The 23,067-nt window shown below is 36.3% G+C and overlaps 1 protein-coding gene across 4 annotated transcripts; it reads right to left on the reverse strand.

Moving 5' to 3' along the window:
- Window positions 1-1,978: 1,978 nt before the first annotated feature.
- LOC125870154 (pre-mRNA-processing factor 39-2) lies at window positions 1,979-17,116 on the reverse strand. Of its 4 annotated transcripts, none has more exons than XM_049550498.1 (14): window positions 16,924-17,116; window positions 15,615-16,067; window positions 15,007-15,110; window positions 13,769-13,998; window positions 12,981-13,148; window positions 12,098-12,449; window positions 11,468-11,611; window positions 8,060-8,212; window positions 7,852-7,968; window positions 6,536-6,616; window positions 6,301-6,450; window positions 4,849-5,145; window positions 3,951-4,067; window positions 1,979-2,451 (listed from the first exon to the last, which is right to left on the reverse strand). In XM_049550498.1, exons 2-14 carry the CDS (start codon window positions 16,051-16,053, stop codon window positions 2,332-2,334), a joined length of 2,472 nt encoding a protein of 823 aa, XP_049406455.1. In that variant the 5' UTR covers window positions 16,054-16,067; window positions 16,924-17,116; the 3' UTR covers window positions 1,979-2,331. The 4 variants fall into 4 exon arrangements, with proteins under 4 accessions (XP_049406455.1, XP_049406454.1, XP_049406453.1 ...); XM_049550497.1 differs by having other exon boundaries at window positions 15,007-15,113; window positions 15,615-16,063; window positions 16,924-17,106; XM_049550496.1 differs by having other exon boundaries at window positions 15,007-15,113; window positions 16,924-17,106.
- Between the last annotated feature and the right edge of the window lie 5,951 nt (window positions 17,117-23,067).

Raw genomic sequence — 23,067 nt, forward strand, 5'->3', positions numbered from 1 at the left:
AAGTTACGGAGTTCATATATATAGGGAGAGAGAGAAAGAGAGATTGTTAGAGATGATTTCGGTTTAAGAAATTTCACTATTTTGCCTCCAAAACATAACTTGCTCATACTGAGATAATAGGAGAAAGAAAAAGAGAAGAATGAAAAGAAACAGAAAAAACAGTGTTAAGTTCCACATCATATACAACTGCAACTCTACAACTCACACGGGTGGAGCTAGGTGGGGTTCATGGGTTCAGACGAACCCAGTAGCTTTTCCGTATACTTTATATTTATACTAAAAAAAATTAATTAAATATATAGGTATATTAATTTATAAATTCCTAACAAAATTAATTAACGGTTATTAACGAAATTTAGAACTCCTAAATTCTTAATCCTGATTTCGCCTCTAACTGCAAGCCTCCTATCGCAACAGTACCTAGATAACTTTGCCAAATGTGGATGCGCATTTGCTGTTTCATATAACTCAATCTCATCCAACGAAAAAATCCTTCACATCATCCATTTAACCCAAAATAATAGACAAGAAATTAAATCAAATTAAAGTGCATCTACACAGACAAAATTTCGAACAATATAGGATAGAGTTAGCATTCAGCCCAACATTTTCCTGCTTCTCTTCTCGACCGGAATTCAAAATTATTTTTTTACATTGAAGTTGTGTCATATCCCTATCTAATCACCTCTCCCTAATACGGGAGTCAACACACCTCTTCTTTACATGTCCAAACTATCTAGGTCTCGCTTTCCTCATCTTATTCATTATAGAGGCCACTCCTATCTTCTCTCGGATAACTTTATTGTTAATCATGTCACTCCTAGTATGTCCATACATCCATCTCAACATCATCATCTCTGTAACATGCATAATCTGAACATGTGAGTTCTTGATTGACCAACACTTCACCCCATACAACAAGGACAGTCTAACCACGAGACTCCAGAGGCTGGCCTCTATTTCTATCTTGATTCAACATGGAGGTAGATAGGATATAACATTTAATTTTTTTCCATTTAGTTTTAATTTTTTAGGCAAGGTAATTTGTTTTTAATTACCAAATTTCTCCAATTTCGTTGTCCAATCAATGATTCTTTCCCCTATTTTGGTTATCAATCTACTATTCTCTTCCACAAATTCTTTGGCTCAGATTTTTAATCAACTATTCTCGCTCACAATTATCCTATTTGTATTTTTTCTTTCTTCAAAACTCCATTAAAATGCAAAGTTTCCTTTTAATTTGAAAATCAAAATCTTGCATAGAATCAAGAATAATCCTTTTTCATTATGCAAGAAACTAGTACTCTTTATTCAATACGAATGCAAAATACAATATTATTTTAACGCTGTACGATAGTTGAAAAATACAATTTGTACACCCAAATGAAACCGTTTATATACCTTTCATTCTAGTCCAAAACTAGAAATACATGTTTGAATATTATTTTCACTCATTAAAAGGTAAATTATTTAGTTATGGAATCCATATTTCAATCTCTTTAACATGTGGGTAAATGAGTACAAGAAAATTATTTAGTGTATGGAATATATTTACACACAAACTTCTCTCAACTTAATTCATTCAAAATATCAAATAAAATTCGAATTCTATGCTAAAAATATCTATTGGCAAGACGGACAATAACTAGTAAATAGCAACGTATTTTATTTAGTTCACCAAGTCAGCAGATTGTGCATTATTTTCATAGAATATCGAATTACATATAAAAAAAGATTCTTAATGAATAGAATAAGTATACCATTTGTGCTTTTGTTTTTTCCCCAAAACTAAAAGCTACTTTCTTCCAACGTATTAAGTTGCCTTTCATTTTGGATAGCTATAGCCGAACAAACGCCAAAGCAAACCGGTTGAAAGCAACTTACACCCCTCCTCAACAAAACATCCCACTTTCGCACGATTCATTATAAGCCAGTCATCTTTTCATGCTATCGAAAAATCAAAGATACCCTCTGAATGTAAGAATACAGTAACCTTAATTGGCACTTCCTGGTGGCAGAAAATCATGCACTCTGCAATATAAAATTACTCCTACAGAGACTAGAAATGGGACAGGGAAAACATAACATCTTGGGTGACAGATTTTTTCCTGCATACTAGCACGTTAAAACCAAAAGTATGGTACATTAATTAGAGAAAAGCAAACAGCCTAAGGTAAGACATCACTAGATTGCTCAATTTCCTATCCGACTGCTCATTAAATCAAATTACAACCATGTAGAAGAACTCATGGTATTGCAACATATTCTGGCCGCTGAGGGGAAGATACAAACAACATCCAGCAAAAAACTGACACAGAAAACTTTGCCATTTCAATAGTAACTGCCGTAATAAGCTGTAGGAGGAACAGTTGTAGCTTGTGGTGCTGGAGTCAAAGCAGCAGTGGCAGCGCCCGCAACCGCTGGCTGTGCATAATTCTGCTGAGGGAAGGCCTGACAAGTTATAACAAAGTTTTACTTGGTGACATAAAACAATCAACGCCCAAGGGTATACTCGTGTAGCATGAAATTATGGAGATATAAAGCAAATATGAAAACAACACAACTCCCCTCTCTGCCCCCAGAGAAGGTGGGGTGCTAGAAAAGGGGGCTTGAGTACAAGTGTACACCATTTCACTGATTAAAAAGGAAGGTTCAAACACAAGACATTATCAACTTTAATACAGCATAGCAGCATATATATTACTGAAATGTTCCGAGGTAAGGAACACCATCAAAAGGAGACAAATTAACATATTAGATTAATTTCTGAGAAGATATCCATTGAATTTTTATTTTTTTTGAGAATGGTAAACTTGATATTCATTGAATTTCAAGCTTTGCTATTGTCCACTAGATTGAACTTCCCCTAATGGCCAATGTAACATGAAATTTGAGAAGCTACTACCAGACACTAACTGGGATTGATATCTTACACTCGTAGAACTAATTGTAGCAATAAAGGTCCGACTAATTGTGAGAGGAAGTACGACAATACCATAATAAGTAGTCATGTCCTCATTTATCATTATATTCATATGCATTGTAACAAAGAAACAGGCGCATTTAGTCTCATGTAACACGAACTTCTGTTGATTTTTCTTCCTCAAAATGCTCATAGGCCCCTAATCAGACCTTACATTCACCGTCAAATTGGCCATGGTGAGGGGACATTCTCCTGGTATACCACGCTATCTTTCTACATTCTTTTCTTCCAATCATTTATAAAAGAGATAAGTGTCAAAAACACACCTAAACTACCCTTTTTTTGAGTTTCATACCTAAACTATCACTTATTAGTTTAAGAAACACACCTCTCTCTTTTATAACACTCTCATCATGGTGTGTGTAATACACTCTTTTACTAAAAAAAATTGACACATCACACTCCACATGGACAAAACATTTCACCTAGACAAAAATGAAATAAATTAAGTATTAGTTAAAATTAAAGATTAAAAAATATTATCCCAAATAAATAATATTTTTTTATAAAATAAAATGTAAAATATTTTTCTTACACAGGAACAAAGTATAATGCCCCTTGTAATTTTGACCAACCAAAATCAACATAATAGAGATATTGGATTTAACTACTTCCTAATTCAACTGGCAATTTATTTCAGTATCAAAATGGAAATAAAGTGATTCAATTTAGAAATTTGAACACTGAAATGCTACAATTTGGGGGATGAAATAAGTTATGCAAGCCTTTTGGCCTCACTGACATTTTCAGACAGGAAACCGGGAAACTTACCAGACATCAAATTATACCTTCATGCTAAACCATTCTTAGCATTACAAGGACATCAATGTTAACAATAAAAACAAAAAGGAACCATGAAAGCAATAGAGATGCTTGATATAAGTATCCCTGCCGAAACAACAATGCAATTTGACACAGTATGCAAACAGGCAACAAAATGCTGATACATAAAAGGCATTCCGCATACCTGGGCTGGGAATGTTGAAGGATAGACACCATAACCAGCACTAGAGGGGACTGATGCTGCAGGCGCTTGAGGAGGTGCATAGCCAGTTCCGTAACTGCCGTAAGCACCATATGCTGCCTAAAGTTCAACAAACACAAAAGATTTTTTAAATAAAAGCCACTGATAGCATAGCTTCTTTGAAGAGTATATTCTAGAAAAAGAAATAAGTAACTAACGAATAATTGTGTCATGTGCTGCACCCATTTCACATTATTTTGTTGTTATTGCTCTCATTTTTGTATATTCTTTTTCAAACTGCTTGGAAATGCTTTATTTTAAGCCAAGGGTCTATCAGAAACAACCTCTCTATCTCTACAAGGTAGGGGTAAAGGTTTGTGTACACCCTCCTCCCCAGACCCCACTTGTGCATTACACTATGTATATGTTGTTGCTAATGAATAATTGTGTCTGAAAGAACATACAGACTGAGCAAAATACGAAACCACACACATGCACATCAACCCCTGCATGATTTAATGGCCACATGAAAAACTGAAACACATGCAATCAAGGATCTCCATGGGAGGGGGATAGGAAATATGTAACGCGAAAAATTGAGGACGGCAGAGTACTAAAACATTTGTCCACAGAAAAGATAACTACACAGAGCTCTGATTCACATTAAAGAGAAAAAAGCTTCTAAAATCCATTTGAATAAAGAAGTTCAATTGTTTTTCTTACATGGTGAAGTTCCAGTTTAACCCAAATTAACATTTTGGTTAAAGCCTGAGCAACACATACATAGTGGTCCCACATTGCATTGCTCTGAGATTCACATCAGGATTTTAAATCTAGAAAAATTTGAGCCAGGTGGCAAACTATCTCTAGTGAAACTGTGAAATATTTGTCATAACATTACCTGTTGCGCATAACCAGGATTCCACTGCTGCGATTGGGCTTGTGTAGCCTGTGGCCAGGTTTGACCTTGTACACCATAACCTGCAGGCCATTGATTCTGTGCTCCAGGATATGCACCAACCACTGAAGGGTTGGTTGTTGCAACAGCAGACTTTGCCAGCTTTGTTTTCTCAGAAACTATGTAATCTTCAGCCTGACGTTTCTTTGAATCTGAAGAAGTTCTATGGCGTAAGAAGAGTTTCGCATGCCGATCATCAGCCTTCTTAATTGAGACTGCATCACCAAAAAGATCGAGAAACTGCAAACACATTCTCCATCTCAGAACATTTTGTCAAAAGCATCAAAAGTGAACAGCCACAACAAGAGGATCGTGGTAAACAATTAGCACAAAGCACTATCAGTTAAAGAGACAAGAAAGATAGTGAAGGCTCACAAGAGACTGCAATAATTCACAAGAAAACAAATTTCCATGACCTCCCCTTGCACCCACAAGATGTTCCAAAATGTTTACACTTCAGTCTTCAAAAAATTAAAAATATGATGAAAGCTCATGAATCAGAAATCATTCCCAGTAAAGCAAATCTCAATCTGGACTCCCCATTGGGCCATTGCACCAAGATATTCCAAAATGTTTACACTTCAAGGTCTAAAAGGCAAGATTGTGAAGGATCAAGAATCATCAATAAATCCTAAAAACAGATATTTCCACAGAATTTCCATTCCATCCGCAAGACATTCCAAAGAGTTTACGCTTCAAAGACCAAATGGAAAATGGTAAAGAATCAAGAATCAGACATAATTCCCCATAAAACAAATTCTCTCCAGACCCCCCCCCCCCCCCATTGCATCACCAAGACATCCCAATATGATTCAAATTTAACCATCATACGATTTGATTTAAACCACCAAATGATACTGTAGTCTGTTCATTGAAACAATCATTAATTCAACCACAACTAGCAACGCTCAAGAAAACAAGTACATACATATGATTCAAATTTAAACCATGTGACATTTTGAACATCAATGCAACATGGTACACAAACTCCCTGCTGAACTTGATATGTATTTACTTCGTACATCACAAAGATAGTGGCCTCCTACTTTTTGGGAGGTCCGACAACAGTGTCCCTTTCTAAAAACAAAATTTGTACGACAATTTTAACTCCATTTTTACACAATATTGCAAACTTGGAAAAGTATCTAAAGGCATAAACCATATTGTAGCCCAGGCAAACATCCAACAGGAATACTAGTTCAAGGGTGTGTTACCAGTTAGTTCCAGCACATGAAATATTTAACTGAATGCATTTCCAAGAATATTTGGCCATGATCAGAAGTTTAAATAACTCCAGGTTCCCATGAGAACAACACAATGCATATTTGTTCTTAACATTAAGAGTGCATCACAGACCCAAAGAACAGTCAAGTACCCAAATGTAACAGTTTGTACCTCCATGAAAATGCTTGATAATTCCTCTCTTTCATCAACACTTGCAACGTTAGGGTTCTCAAGAGATGGAACTAAGAACTTATCAACCAATGAATCCAACAAATCTACTCTCTTTGGGAGTGACTGAATGGATTCTAAATGGATTAGTGCCTGCATATTACATGAAAAGAGCATATCAATAAGAAACACCAATTCCTCCACAGTTTATGCCCTTGGATGAGAAAGACAGACAAACCTCCAGAAGTGGTTTTGACAGCTGGACATTCTCAACTGCTTGATCAAGAATTTCCCTAGCTTTTTCCACCTTCCCAGAAACCTTCCAACAGAAATTGTGACAGTGAGCCAAAGGAGGACAAATACATAAATTTTAAATGATTTTACTCATGAGGAACATTGAAGAGAGAAGAATATTTTCCGCAATATCACCACTCAATAATACAGGGTATCAAGGAAACGCCTTAATGATTCCATGCACTACACTAATTCTGATTTATTTTCTACTGGAAAGCCTTCCACAAGGGCAGTGTAGAGTGTGTAAAAGTGAACAAATCACTAAAATGATTGAGAATCAATTGATGAGTAGATTACTGCGACAAGTTATGGTCATAACTGTCTCACTATTATAGGTTGGTATTGCACCATAAATTATGTTGATGCACTTCCACAAAACAGATATCTTTAGTAAAATGAAAAGTAGAATAGGGAAGTCCATTTGGAGATTAAACTAAACAAAATAAGGAAATGCATTTAGATATTATACTAAACAGGGAGAGAACTGGTCAATTAGGATAACAGTATTGAGAAAATGAACAAGAAAATATTGACCCATAACTTCTAAATTTCAAGAAAGGACCAGGAGTTCCATATTTCTGGAAACATATGCTGCAATTTTAAGAAACAGGAGTCTCATATATCCACAACTAGATACGATGAATGCAACATTCCAAGGTAGAAGTTTCATATATCATCCAATTCAACTAACAGCGTTCCATATGGTTATATACAGGGCCACAGGAGGGGCAGCCACCTGCTACAAAGTGCACAGGGAATGTCCACATTCATATGCTGCAATGAGCAGAAAATATATACATATTTCTGATACTACCTCCATTTCAATTTATGTGCCTTAATTTGACTGGGCACGGAGTTTAAGAAAGTAAATTAGACTTGTAAATATTAATCTTAAACTAAAGATATGTATAATGTACCAAAAGCCTTAATCTTGTGGGATGTTGGAATTAAAGTGTTGCCAAATTCAGAAAGAGACATTCTTTCAAACAACTAAAAAGGAAAGTAAGACGAACAATTTGAAACGGAGAGGATTTGATTTGATAAAGACACGTGCTCCCACCCACTAAAGAAACAAAAAAGAGGCACATTGCTAAACAAAAATATTAATACCAATTTCCACAAACATCTGAAAGAAAGCAATATCTGTAACTGTTTGCCACAATTGGGAAGGGGTACATTACAACAAGATGGAAACGGCAGTAACCAATTAATTGAGTCAAAAATATAAAAACTGGAAACACAAGACAAAAAGAACTTTACCAAGTACAAAAACCGAGAGTACTGTGCAAACAACAATGGCAGACTCTGAGAGTGTTCCTTCCCTTTTTCAATGGCAATAGCTTGTTCGTATATGGTACAGGCATCATCAAGATTCCCCTTCAAAAAAACCAAGAAAACGATACATCGGATAAGTCAACAAAGATCAAAGCTGGTCCTGAAACCATAGTACGTGACCAAACAAACTTACAAGTCGACGTTCCATGTTTGCATGCTTGATTATTGCTTCTACAAGCCCAGGTGATATTTCAGCGTGCACAAGTTGATATGCAGCTTGAGCACCAGGAATATCGCCACGTTGCTCCCGCAATTGAGCAGCAAAAAGGTGAATCTCTGGTTGCCTCTGTTAAAGATGGACAAATGAGTTTGATAATAAAATATAGTAGGTTTGAGGGGCAACACTCAAGGGAACAGCTCTACGCAGTACACACAGAATTTAATTTCCTACAATACTTCATGGACATTAGAAACTAAAGCAACTTGTTTCCACCCTTTCCAGTTCAAACTCTTGGCACGTATAACCAGCCTATTATAATCCTTGAGGATCACATATAGCATGAGTGAAAAAAATATTAGAAACCAAAAGGAATTCATCAACAACGACTACTTGAATTCACTACTTCAACACTTCAAAAACCTACTTTGCAAGAGAAATGTAAATTTGTCGAAGGACAACAAGAATTATAATAAAATAGCTCTTCCACTAATTTAACTTATCTCCATTAATCCCAGCACTAACATTGAAAGAAAATCCAATTGAGGGCATTGCCTACGACCTCATTGGTAAACTAGAATAACCAGCACATTAAATTGAATCCAGACCTTCTCAATGCTAAGAAATCTACTAAAGAGCAATGTCAATGCTGAGACTACTGGATGACAGACATGCAAGCAAGCTTATTAGCAGATGACCAGTGAAACGCTGCAGCATTAGCATTATGAGCTGCTCATTTCAGATTATTCAGATGGAGCAATTTCCAACCCAATTCAGAAAATATATTGACAAGTAATCTCTGCTAAAATTAAAAGATAACAGACAACCAAGCTATGTTGCGCGGACTTTTTGTTTTTGCAGCCGAACCCATCTTGACGTGACACTGGTGTGGGCACGGGTGCGGGATCGAGAACAAATTTGGGAAAGAAGAGAGTAGTTTCATCGCCGCTGAAAGTTGACATTTTCTCCAACAAAGTTGATAGAGAATAGCTAACAGAAGTCACAGTCACCAAGAGGAACTTTGCCGGCGATGTCTTCAGATCAGCGACAAGCTTCTAAAGTCACGAGATCTGATTGCACTTTTTCATAGGGTTTGCTTCATGTTTAGGCCAAAACAGAGGACCGGCAGAAAGATAATTTCTTGAAAAAGAACAAAGAAACGAACAGGACTCTAATTATGAATTGTACCATCTTTATTGTATTAAGGCTTTTATTTCTTAAATTGTCAAACTGACAGTAAATATTAAAGTCCTATTTATGACTATTTCTTTCTTATAAAAGGAGTTATAATTTTTTAAAAATTAATTAGTAGCATGTCAATTTTGATAATTAATTTATACTTTTAAATGACTAATTGAACATAATTATCCATTTTATTAAATTGTTTATTCTTTGATCGTAATCTTTACATATTCTTTTAAATAGTTTTAATTATTACATGTAAGCTTATCACAACATATCTCTCAAATTAGAATATCTTCATAACTATACAAAAAATATTGTATATTTTTAACTGAATCCCCGCACACATATCATACTCAGATTCATACCCCTGAATCTTGAAATTAAAATTTGCCAAATCCAACTATGTTGCGCGGACTCTTCATTTTGGCTGTCGAATCCGTCTCGACACGACACTGGTGCAGGTGCGGGGTGTGTGTCAGATTCGGTCAATGCCATTCGGATACTTTGACCAGAGTCAAGAACAAATTTGGGGGGAAATTGAGAATTCCAAAAAGCTTGACGACCTGAAACGAATCGAAATTTGGCGGCATTTTGGCAGACAGAGAGAGACGACCTAAGATGGATCAAACTTCGGCGGCATCTTTGCAGAGAGAGAGAGAGAGTATGAATGAGCTGGGGTTGAGGTCTTGTTGTATTCGTAGAGACAGTGGCGACTAGCGAGGAAGATGAAATAAGATATATAAACTAGGGTATTGCAGAGATTTTTTAAATGTCTTGTTTACCCTTATGGGCTGCAACTAAACATTTGGGCTTAACCACTTCTTATGACATTTTACATTTCATGGGCTTAATCTTTGTATAATTAGTGTTGTGGACTTTGTTGGACTATTATGAAGTGTAAAAATCCCTTAATGACTTGGACAACAAATCTTAATATTATTATTTACACATAATTTTTTTAGCTTTATAATAGGTTAGGATAAGTATTGTTACATTTGACTCCAAATTGAATTTTACAAATATCTCTCAAATTTAGAATATCTTCATAAATCTATTTTTATAATATTGAACATTTTAGTTGAATCTCCGCACCCATATCCATGCTCGGATTCATAACCCCAAAACTTAAAATTTATATTTTGCCAAATCCAACTCTCAGATTCGCACCCGTCTTAGATACCTGCACTCGAGTCCGAGCAACATAGCCCACACCCGAGTCCGAGCAACTTAGCAACCAAGCAACACCAAGGGGCAACAATTTGTACACATTTTTTTGTCATGAATCAACAATTTACTTGATGAGATGGAAAAACTATTGATTATTTCTGTCCATCATTGCAGCCACTCCATACTATAGCCACCGTTGGGTTTTCCGCGGAGCTCAACCTTCTATGTCAAGATATTTCTTTTATAAAAAGAACAAAGAGGGGAATACTGATCCCATTATTTGGAAGACTAGGAACCATACAAGGTAGCCCATTTTTGCTAGACACTTCCTCATGAAACTGTATTCACTCAACAGTCTTTATAGAGGAGGCATGCCCCTTTGTAGGAGATGTCTACTTTGTGAAAAGAATGGGGAGGATGTTCATCATTTATGGTTACAATGTAGCTCACATATCAGGTTTCAATATGTTAGGCTTCATCAATGTTGGACAGAAAAGTTATTGGGAAACATAAGAGGAGAATCTGGGATATGATCCCAGCTTGCATTTGAGAGGTGATATGTAAGGAAAGAATGTAAAGATGCTTTTAAAGCAAATATGAGAACATTCATATCTTGATATGTAGATGTATCTCCTTTTTGGCTTTTTGGTCTACGACTTATGTAACACAATGGTGGATAGAATGTTGGCAATTCTCAGCTTCCAGCAGTAATGTAAAGGAATTGAGGTTGCTTGTAAGTTTTTTGGCATGATCTTTGTGCTCATTGTATATATAAAAAATTTAACCTTCTCAAAAGATATTTACTGATTTCAATCAATAGAAAAGACAGTTGATGAGGGAAGAGAAATCTTACAATATCTTTAAATACTAAACTTTGATATGAACAGTTAATAACCACTAAACTGCTAAACCAGACAAGCAAAAAGACAAATAATTTGTCAAAAATTAAAAAAAAACTATCAAGCATATGATGCAGAAGCTGACCCCCTAAAAGCAAAGAGCATATCTTGTTGGAAGAGACCAAGATTTTACCTTGACAAAGACTTGAGTGGCACGAGCAAGGGCATTATCAGCAAGATCCAAACTTCCACTTGTTTCCATACAAGAAACATACCGAATCCAATATTCAGGATAATTGGCGCACGCAATCAAACATCTCTCATACAGCTTGACCACCTAACTTGCACAAGTAACAAATGGCTTAATACAGATTAACACTCTACCACAATAAAGAAATTCCACAAAAAACTGAAAGGACTAAGGAATGATGCACAAGGAGTACTCCGCTGGTGGAACAGGGCCCCTCTAATACAAAAGGGTGGGACCTATCTAGCCTGACATGGTTAAGAAGATAAGAACACACCTGCATGCATAACAGTGGAAATTCAAAACAAATATTCCACTATACAACAGATCATGAACCCAGAACGTCGACTCACAAATGAGGGTTTGAAGTACTTAGCCGTATAGAAAGCAAATGGATGGCCCATGCGTTAGTCCAAGTTCAATATCCCGTTTAAAAAGATGCTTCATCCGATGATTTAGCCAATATAGCAAATGAGGCAGCAGATACTACTTTAACTGTAAATAAATGTATAGCAAGGCAACTAAAGCTATAAATAAAGAGAAACTGAAATCCACAAAATAACCAAACCCAAGTACCTTATTGAAGTCATCTCCTCCTTCTATAAAGTCAAGATAATTGTGCCAATTTTCAAGCTCTGCGACATTCAGAGGCCTCACATGAAAATATGGCCTCCTTATAGATGTTTCAAAACCAATGATCTTAGAATCAAACTCTTTAGCTTTCTTATACATCTCTTCTCTAATGGAGATATACTTCTCTAACTCCTCGGCATCTTTTAAGCTTGTACTAACAGGTTTAGAAGGCTCAGATCCAGGATTAACCTCACCCTCAATCTGTTCATCCTCAGCTTCTGCTGCAGCTGCAGCTGCAGCTTCTTCAGGAGTTCGTAACTCTGATAGAGGCCTACTAGCCACCAGCTCCTTGAAACTGCAGATAGAATTACAGAGGAAAGAAACAGTGTTACATCAACTACTTTTCTTGTATCAACAAAAAAATTCACTACACTGAAACTGTATATAATTAAACCCTCAAATAATACATGTTGACTTGTCTGAAGTATATTTGAAAACCATCAGCTGAATTAGCTAGGATTGATGCTCCTACAGGTGGGTTTTTAAAAACTAGCATGGAACTTCAATTCTCCACAGTTTCTCACTAAACGGTAAGAGCAGGCCCAGGTTAGCATTATATACTATAATTAATCACTTGTTAGTAAGTGACAATATTGCCTTCACACAGACTAAAACTTATAGCCATACTTGAACACATTAGTTTTCAAAAGCAATATGCTTAAACAAGTAAAACCAATGAAAGATACTGCTAAGGATTAAGCTTCTTTATAATTAAATAAGTAATGGTGTATTTTCCACAAGGCAAGCAGAATGATACTGTCAGAGATAATCTGAAGTCCTGAATGAATATGAAAATGCAAAATAAAGCTTCAAGGAAGATAATCACCCTTCAAAATAGCGATCAAGCTGCTGATTTGGATTCTGCAATATCTGTGTGTAGATAGCAGCAACATTCGACCAAGCCTGCTGTGTGTACTCATACTCCAGGTACTTATCCCAAAGTGGAAAGGACAGGTAGTCTGTCCCAACATACACTAATCCTCTTTCAAATAACCTAGCAAACCAACAGAACAATGTACTATAAGATTAATAACACATGCATGCCTTTGCATGGGCTCTAGAAAATGCAGTACATGAGAGTTCAAGCTAAAGTACTAATTCACTCAAAGAGCAGACACTCCCACAAATATGCTGCATTTACCTTCCTCGAAACAATCTTACAATGTCCATGGAAAGTGCAGAGAGAGGGCATCTTAGCCTTACTGGACGAGATCTTCTCAGCAGCAATGTGTTTATTGATACATCTCATGTGCGACGGTTAATAACAGCAAAATATCATGGAGAACTACAGGACTATACACAGCCCTTAGGACAGGTAAAATAGAAGGGGGAGAATAAGGCCATAAAATTGAATTGAATCCTGAAGAAAATTCATATGGCTACTAAGCAGGCCATAGAATCACGTGGATTGCACATCAGTCATACAATTCTGAAGTGCAATCCAAACAAACCTTACGCCATGTAGATGAATAAGAGCTGTTGCAGACATGCTGAAATCAGGTCAGAGGGCATTGAAAGATCACATAGTTTGGCACAAAGAAAAAATTTATAAGCATCTTGTGCTGATGATCTCCCATATAAAACTAGAACAAATCAAATCAGCAATGGCATTACCTTCTAATGGTGTCAGGATCTCCATAAGTGCTTATAGCAAAAACACAATAGTGCAACCACATATCTACCGAATATGTCACACCTTGAACAGCTCGTTCATAGACCTCCACAACTTTGTCACCAGAGCCAAGACGTGCCTCATGATCTGCAAATTTCTTCCAATAACCGTAACACAGAGGAAATTCTGCCAAGAATGCATCATAAGCCTTCCGAATCTTCAAAATGTTGCCCTACACATTTTCACAATGCAATACAAATCCAGCATTGAGGAAATTTGTAACCACAAGCTATGCAATATCGACAGCCACAAGCTTATTTTAGCAAGAAAATTGACCCATAGAAAATTTGCTTACAAAAGAACAATACACACTCCACATTGTATATGAGCTTGTTTGCTTAGCATAAAGATTAAGAAATTCGAGCCGACTTTAACCATGAGTCTATGACTAAGTCATGCTAAATGTTAGGCAACTCATCCAAGATATACCATATTAAAATCAATTATATGAATGTGTACTAGTTTGACTTCGTGGAAATAAAAATCTCTTTAATTAAGGAAAATGGATCAAATCTTCTGGGACCCAAAAAAGGGAAGTGCATAAAGTAACGCGGATAAGAGCATTAACACCACCACCATTCTTGTACTGTTAAATCTCTTGCTAATGAAAAAATGGTGTCTTCTGGCTGGTATGCATCACTGATTACAATCCTGGAACAGTGGTAATTTTAGCTTAAGACATGGACACCACCAAAAAAATTCCCAAGTAGATTAACACATGGTATGGATGGGAAGAGAGACAGAATACCACCAACACCGTAGTGCCCTGTTCTTTGAGAACAGGAGACTCAGCTTAGCTAACGAAAAGTTATAAAACATAAAAAGATATAAGGTAAGGCAAGAAAATGCAATGTGGCACAGCTTCTGTAATAATTTGCATAGGCAATTAATTTATAGCTTAGAAACTATTTGCCAGGAATAGTACCCCAAATTATATGTACTTGAGAAATTTTGTGCCACACGCTATCCTTCCCCCTAGCATGAAAGTCGGGTGTATTTCTTGCAAAATATCAGAAAAGACAGTACCTCTCCAGATAGTTTCTTACCAGTTGGACAGTAAGCAAAGCAAATTGAAATATAAATGATAAGAAACTCTCTTTTCTCAATAAACAAAAACAAAGACCAAAAATGAAGAATGCTGAGATGAAAAATCCCCTTGACAGAAGGTCAGTTAAAGTACCTCCGACATCTTCTCCGTCTCCTCAATAAGGGCAGTCCAAGCATTGAAGTCTAAAGAATTTGTCCTAACGATGCTCCATAATCTTTCCTCTTCAGGAGATAAAGCTGCTAACAGAAAATATAGCTAGTAAGTACACTACCTGTTGATGCAATTAACATTCAGGACAAAGGGACAAAAATAAAAGGAAATTTCAAACTTACAAAAGATGAAAGATTAAGAAAGACAACAAAATTGATGGAGTAGACAACATGCTGCAGGAAGAAGTAAAAGGAAATAGACTGGGGAAAGCAGCTGGTTACAATGTGAAAGACTACTGAGGAAAACAAACAACTACCAACCACTAAAGACATTCCCATAGAGCCAAGCTATGGTAGCATCCTAGCGTAACTTTTCTGTTTAAGCAGATTTTGTATAGGAAATGAACTAGTTACTCCATATGTCTACTAAAGAGATTTATATTAGCATCATGTATTCGTATTATGATTCTTGTGACTAATTAAATTGATGACAAGCATCCCTTAACATCTAATGAAGTTCTTGATTAGTTTATAATTGCAGGAATAGCAACAGATAATGACACAAGGACACCGAACAGTTAAAAATTATACCTAAGCCATCTTCTGGCCGATGCATATTGGAACTTCCATGAACGTCTGATGCAATCCCATTTTCAGCAATTCCAGCTGCTGCAATGTCTCTTGCTTCAGCAGTGTTGCCATTTGCAGAAGATTCATAATCAGCAACTTGGGATGAACCTGCGGGTGCATCTGCTAGAGCTGCAAGATCCTGGATCGCGTCATATGCCATAGCAGTTGCAGCTTCTTGCTGGGTCGACACTTCATCAGTAGTATAAGGGTTTCCAGCTTCTACATTAGTAGCTGCTGACTCCCCTGGGCCATTTGGACATGAAGTGGCCAGATCCCCAGCGTTTCCAGCATCAGAAGAAGCGTGGGCACCAGCATCATCAGGATTTATTGACGAATAACCAGCAGACATATAATCAGTGACTGACGAGGTTTGAGCTACAACAGTTTCGCTTTCGCCCATAGTTTGAAATCTTTCTACATCACAGGCGAAACTGATTAGTACAGCCGTTGATATTAGAAAAAAACTAAGGAAAATTTAACATTATACACATTTGTTCCCTATCATATATACATATAAATAGATCACAGAATGAGTATGATAACTAATTGAACATAATAATATCATAAAGTGTATTGAGTAAAATGTAATATACTCTCCTCTTCCTTTTACTTGTTTCTTTCTATATTTATGAAGTCACCTTAAATATCAGGTGCACAGTAAAGGCTATCAGACATTCTCTATCTGATCAGTATATGCTAATTGTTTGCTTATGAGAAACTTCCTTGCAGCACAATTTCAACCATCTCTAAGTCACTTCCAATAAAAAGAAAAAAGACAACAAAGAGCTGAAATATTTATATTCTAAACCTAGTCAAAGCAAAAAGTTATTTCCCCTTCTTATCCTACTATTAGGGCAAACAAGCTGAAATTTAAAGACAGATATGACTGCGCAGTTGGAACTTGGCAATGAAAAAATATCCACATACGCCATTAAATTGCACCAATTGCAACCAGCGGTAGCAGCACCACTACTTATAATCCTGAATCTGACTATATAGGCCAGAATATCAAATATCAGAACACAAATCTACACTCTAAACCTCGAAAAATGTATAAAACTTTACAAAATCCTGGCAAATACAAGCCAATGAACTACGGTTTAGGGTACAAATTCTACCAGCCAACATAGACTTCGGATAAATAAAGAACTAAAAGCGGATAACCTACCGCTGGAATACGTAGAACAAGTAAGAATACAAAAAAAAGGTGAGCATTATTGTTTCCGACAACGCAGAAGGTGACGGTGGGAAGCCGGAAAAAGGAACTAACCTGACGTACGGCGAGTGGTCGACGAAGAGTTTGGAGAAGCTTCTTCGTATCGCTTTAGAGAAAAGCTGCAGAGGTTTTCTCTACGAGTTTCGGGGTTTTTCAGTTCTATGGAGGAAAGAGAAGGATTAGGGCAAATAAATGATGCCGTAGTCTGTCTATAGAGCGCGAGTGACTTGCCCGGGATATTTGCACTTTTGCGTAATGAGAAGTGTAAATTACTTATTTAATCCCAATTCTAAGATTAATTAATTTCTTCAACAATTATCGCAAAATCATAAATGTGTCTCGCACGTTAACATCTGACTATAAGATAATAAACTCTTTTGTTATTTCTTTGGTCTTACAACTTTGATTCACTTTACTGAGGACATGAGTTTTATAGATAGCAGGATGTGAAAGTTGTGGATTAGAGTAGAAGATTAGCAAGTAATGAGATGTTATTTTGTAGTTAAGCAACAAAATTTATCGCTAATTTCATGGCATCATATTTTGACAATCAATGCATGTTAAATTGGATATTCATTCTTGTTAGCTCGTTTCTTTGCAATAAATTTATCAGTTGATTTGGTAAAGATATCAACTTAGCTTGTGTCATTTTTATACCAATAATTGGGTGTAGGAAACATATCTTTTGGAATTGAACCACAAGCACATATATTGTGATTTTCAAAATATTTTTATTTTTAAAAACTTGGTCAGTGAATCTTTTCATTTTGCTCTGATTACTCTAGTTAGAGTAAGAAAATACATAAAATGTCCCCTAAAGTCATACATTATTCTTAAGTAGACACTTAAAGTTATTGAGGGCATCTTTGTGCATTTTACATTGTTTCAAACGAGCATAACTTTCAGTACATGATGAATTAGGTAGCCCATAAGATATCAAATGAAATGTCTTGGAATCCTCTTTCCAACGCAACCGAATTTGCTGTTTTTCGAGCTCGTATGAGAGAGATATCCCCGTTTGAAGTCAGACTGTCCAATTAAGGAAAGTTACTCAAAAATATGGGCGGTAGTTTGGTCTTTTCCTTACCCAACCTGATTAATTCATTTTTAGTAATTTATTTGGGGTCTAAACTGATTGTGTTCAGTTTTCATAAATCAATATACGCTTAGGGTTTTGAGAGGATTTCAAGAAGAGGAGAAAAGGAGAAAAGTTCAAGGCGTTCGCCAAGATTCTTAAATTTTGTTGCGGATTTCGCTAAGGGTTTGATCCCTAAGAGGTATGTGAGTTCACATAGCATTGGGTTCGTTAACCCACGCACCAATCATGCTATTTTCAGTGTAATTTCGTTCTTGAAGTTGAAAGATTTGAGTCCTTGATGAGTTTTATTGAAGTTTCTTTCAAAATCTTGGTTGTTGAGGTTTTGATAAGTTCTTGAGATAAGTGTTAGTGTTTTGAGGATAGTTTTGAGTAGATTATCGTATACTAATGTTGGGTATTCGAATCTAAGTGATTGGGGAAAAAACCAATCGATTCTAGGCAAATTAGTGTCAAAAAATGAGTAACAAAATTCGTCAATTTTTCTGGGAAAAGGGGATAGGGCATCGCGCCCCAAATCAGTTTATGTAGTTTGGGTCGTGGGGCTCCGTGCCACTCAGTGCGCCCCAAGTCAGCTTCTGTAGTTCAAGGGTTGGCGCCCTGCGCCACTCAGTGTGCTAGGGTCGACAGGTCCCCTACTATTTCGTCCTTCTTTTCATACGAGTTCCCTCGAATCATACGTATGGTTTCTAATTGATCTCTACACTATAAATTACATCTAAACATCAAGAGATCATCCATAACATGAGATCATAACCCTTGAATTTATAATTCAAATTCAAGGTAGAGCTAAGAGTCAAGTCTTGAGAGTTCTTCGAGTCATTTCAAAAAGTTTTTTACAATTGTTTTAAACTTGTTATAAGACTTGAGCATTGAGTTTGAGGAATAGTAGAGCTGAGTTCACTTTCTTTAAAATGATATATGGGAGCTAAGTATTCCCAAGAGTAAATGTTTTCACATTTAAGATGAGAGGAAACATCGATTTCCAAAAGAGTTTTCATGAGCAGTTTTAGTACCATCTCTTTTAAGAGAAAGATTTTAAGTAATAATCTCAAACCACAGACAAAGTTGCGTTTTTAAACATATGAGCTAGTTACATTTTGGTAGTAGTATTGAACACCGATATGGGGAAGAGTTCTAACAACTCACTGCCCCCATAAACCATGTAGCCAACGTGGGAAGAAAGAGTCATACTTCTTAGATGATTCCTTATTTCTTTTAAAGCATAGACTAGTGAATCCACTTAGTTAGTAGGTTCTATACCCCGACAAAATATAGGATAGTTCTGACAACGTGGGCTAGACGATGTATCATCACATAGCTCATAGTGATGGTTGTCGGTTAGAGAATCTCCCAAACATAGTTTATTTTGTATTTTTGCATACAAATTGAGATATATTGCATTTTCTAATACATTGAGTTGCTATCTATTGATTTAAGCTTTTCTTTATATTGCATTTTTGTCACTGCTTTATATTGAAATGAGTTGAGTTGAGACGAGGTAAGTGTTTCTTTAGTTCCAGTTCAAGCTTATGTCTTGTTTAGAATTATCGTCACATGCTCGTACATTCCATGTACTGACGCTATTTGGTCTGTGTCACGCCCTGAGGCTACCTCCTGGACGTAAACACGAGACCTAGGATCACAAGTGACCCCAAGCTAACCCTAAGCTGGCATATCATAAGCATATTAAAAGATTACTGAATAAAACATACTATGCAGAAGCTTAAAACCATAATTAACTGAAAGTAGGGAATACCCAATACTAATATAATTATATTAAAGACTATGAGTTTAATAATAACTGGAAGATCAAACTCAAAACTAAAGCTGAATCTAATGTTATGTCTGAAAAAGCCTCTACTGAATAAAGTTGTTGGGACATGCCCCCAGCTAACTCTAGCAAAACTGAAATTGAAATAAAAAGACTAAATAGGAAGAAAACATGTCTATTGTCCTCGAAGTATAAGGACTCACCACTGAAGTTGTTGACATGAAGATCGGGAACTGATCTATGCGTGATCTGGATGTTAAGTACCTGAACCTACATCATGAAAGGATGTAGCGCAGAGTATGCGTCAGTACTTGGAATGTACTAAGCATACATGACGTAGAGTATAGCTGAATAAAATACATAACTGAACAAAGCATACTAAGCAATAACATAATCTGAACTGAATATAAATGTTGGAATATACTGAAGGCTAAACTAAATGCAATGTCCAAGTACTAATTTTGAACATGACATATTGAGACTGAATGCTGAAATATAACTAAAAACTTGGTCGAATGCACGGGAGTCTAACTGTGGGAGCTACTATTAACCGACATAAAACCACGTGAGCTAAACGGCAGAGTCCGATGTATACGCCCCATTGAGAGGACCCAATATACCTTGACAGGGGTATAAAGGCATGATTGTTCAATGTATACACCCAAACGATAGGACCCAATATACCTTGCCAGAGGTATAAAGGCATGAATAGCGTGATCACTAAAGTTTATGCCCAACAGAGCGGACTGATAAATCTATGGGGCATGTAGTTCTGGGACTATGAGGGTACGTTGAACCCTAGTCCAACTCGGTCTAAGCCTACTCCCAACTGGAATGTGTATGACACAACAAAACTGAAATGCTAGATAACTCAATGTTGTAACATGCAAATCCGAAAATGCAACATTTAAATACTGATAATGAAACATTCTTAACTAGAGCATGTATATCTGTTTAATATGACCTAACAAGTGTAATTCATGAACTAAAAGAATCTACACAACTAGGGTTCTGAATTTCATGCAAAGAACTGTAACATCTCATAATTTGAAATAACTAGGAAGAAGTTGAGCATTGGAAATAGTCATTTTTGGAAAAAATGAAAATCTGGGAATTTTGTTAAGTTAGGAAAAAGTGAGTTTTTGGTTAACTTCAAATGGCCATAACTTCTAGCTCAGGATGAGTTAGGAGTACTTCTAGATATGGTAGGAAATCTCTTGGAATGATCTTTCCAACGCCGTCGAGTTTGCGCGATTCCGAGTTTGTATGAGTAAGTTATGCCCTTTGGAAGTTGGGCTGTTGGATTAAGGAAATGTCCAATCCGGATTTTTAAGGGTGTTTTGGTCTTTACCATACCCTGTTATTTTAATTCGTTTTTGGTGAATTAATTAAGGGTCAAAACTGAATTGGTTCAGTTTAAGCAATTAGAGATTTACGCTAGGGTTCTTGGAGAAAGGAGAAAAGAGGAGAAAAGAGGAGAAAAGAGGAGAAAAAGCAAAGTTCGTCAATTTCATGGAGAGTTTCTTGTGGATTTCGTCGGGGGTGATCCCTACAATGTATGTGAGTCTTTCATAGCGTTGGGTTCATACACCCACGCGCCAAACATGTTTCGTTCAGCAGAATTTGTTCTTAAAGAGTTTGAAAGTTGATGTTCTTGACATAAATTCTTGAATTTGAATGTTGTTCTTGAATTGGGTTGAATTGAGGAATTTTTGAGATCGTTACATTGAGTTTTAGAGTTATTTGAGTTAGGTTCTTGAGTACTTATGCTGGGTATCGGGATCTAAAATGAATTTGAGATCAATAGTCGAGCTTAGGCGAATTGAGGCTGGAAAACGAAGAAGGAAAAAGTCGAGGGCGTTTTGGCACGCAAGTCCGCGTCGCGGATTGCTCCCTCTGTGTACAAAAAGTTTCTCTAAGACGCAAACTCATCTGTCTCAAAATTTAATTTTTGCGAGTAATTATTTAAAACACCTCCGCTTCGTGGACTTGTTCCAAGACGGTGATTTTGTGACTTTTCTCATGTTTAGCTATTTAAGATCATTCCTAAACATCATGTGATCCTTCCTATCTCAAATCAAAATCCTTGAATCCAAATTCAATTCAAGGACCAGTAAAGTGTCAAGTCAAGAGAAGTTAAGAGTCAAGTCTAGAAGTTAAGAAGCAAGTCAAGCAAAGTTTAAAGTCTTTAACAAACGTTTTAAATTTGTTTTAAGACTTAAGTTTCAAGTTAAGCAAATAGTAAACAGTTGAGTTCATTTCTTAAAAAGCTATTAGGGAACTAAGTATTCCCAAAGAGTTTATAAATGTTTTCACATTTGAGCAACAAAAGGGAACATCGATTCCAAGAAAGCTTTCAAGCTAAGTTTTGAGTAATTATCTCAAACCAAAGAAAGAAGTTGTTTTAAAACATATGAGCTAAGTATATTTTTTGGAGTAGTATTGAGCACCGATATGGGGATGAGAGTTCATATTAACTCAAGTCTCCATAAACCATGTAGCCATCATGGATTTTAATGGGTCATACTTTTTAGATGATCACATAAGTTAAGCTAGTGGATCCACTAAGTTAAGTAGTTCTATATGATGGTAAAAAGGTTGTATCACCACTTAGGCTCATAGTGGTGGTTGTCGGTTAGAGAAACTCCCACAGTAGTAATTGCATGGTTCCTCAAGGGGTTCTGCTTAGTATGAATGGGGGTATGAGACTTCATTCATGCATTGCACAAGTAGACTTTGAGATGGAGCATGGTATGTTTTTTTATGATATTATGGTTATAAATTGACATCATGTTTTAAACAGTTTTCCTTCTTTATATTGCACTTGTTTTAAACTACATTATAATGAAATGAGTTCAGTTAAGTATTCATGAGTTAGAAGAGCCAAGGCAAGTGTTTCTTTCAGATTCTTTTCAAGCCTATGTTGTATTTAGCTTTCCAACTCGCATACTTGTACATTCAATGTACTGATGCTAGTTGGCCTACATCATTTTATGATGCAGACGTAGGTAACCAGGATCAGCATTCAGCGCCTCGTTGATCTAACTTGAGCACTCAGAGTCTGTTGGTCAGCCTCCTTGCATTCCGGAGGACTCTTTTATTTGCTTTCTAGTCTTTCAGATGTTAGGATGATCGGAGGTCCTGTCCCGACATCCCTCTTTGTTTTAGAGACTTCATAGACAGTTAGTAGTCAGATGCCTTTACATTATTATTTCATATGTTGAGACTTGAGTTACCATTTTGGCCAAGTTGAATATTGACTATTAAACATTCTGAGTTATTTCACTAAAATTATTTGAGTAAGTTCACTTTGATCATAGTAAGCATA

This window comes from Solanum stenotomum, chromosome 7 (genome assembly GCF_019186545.1).
Source record: "Solanum stenotomum isolate F172 chromosome 7, ASM1918654v1, whole genome shotgun sequence".
In the NCBI taxonomy this organism is placed as follows: Eukaryota; Viridiplantae; Streptophyta; class Magnoliopsida; order Solanales; family Solanaceae; genus Solanum; species Solanum stenotomum.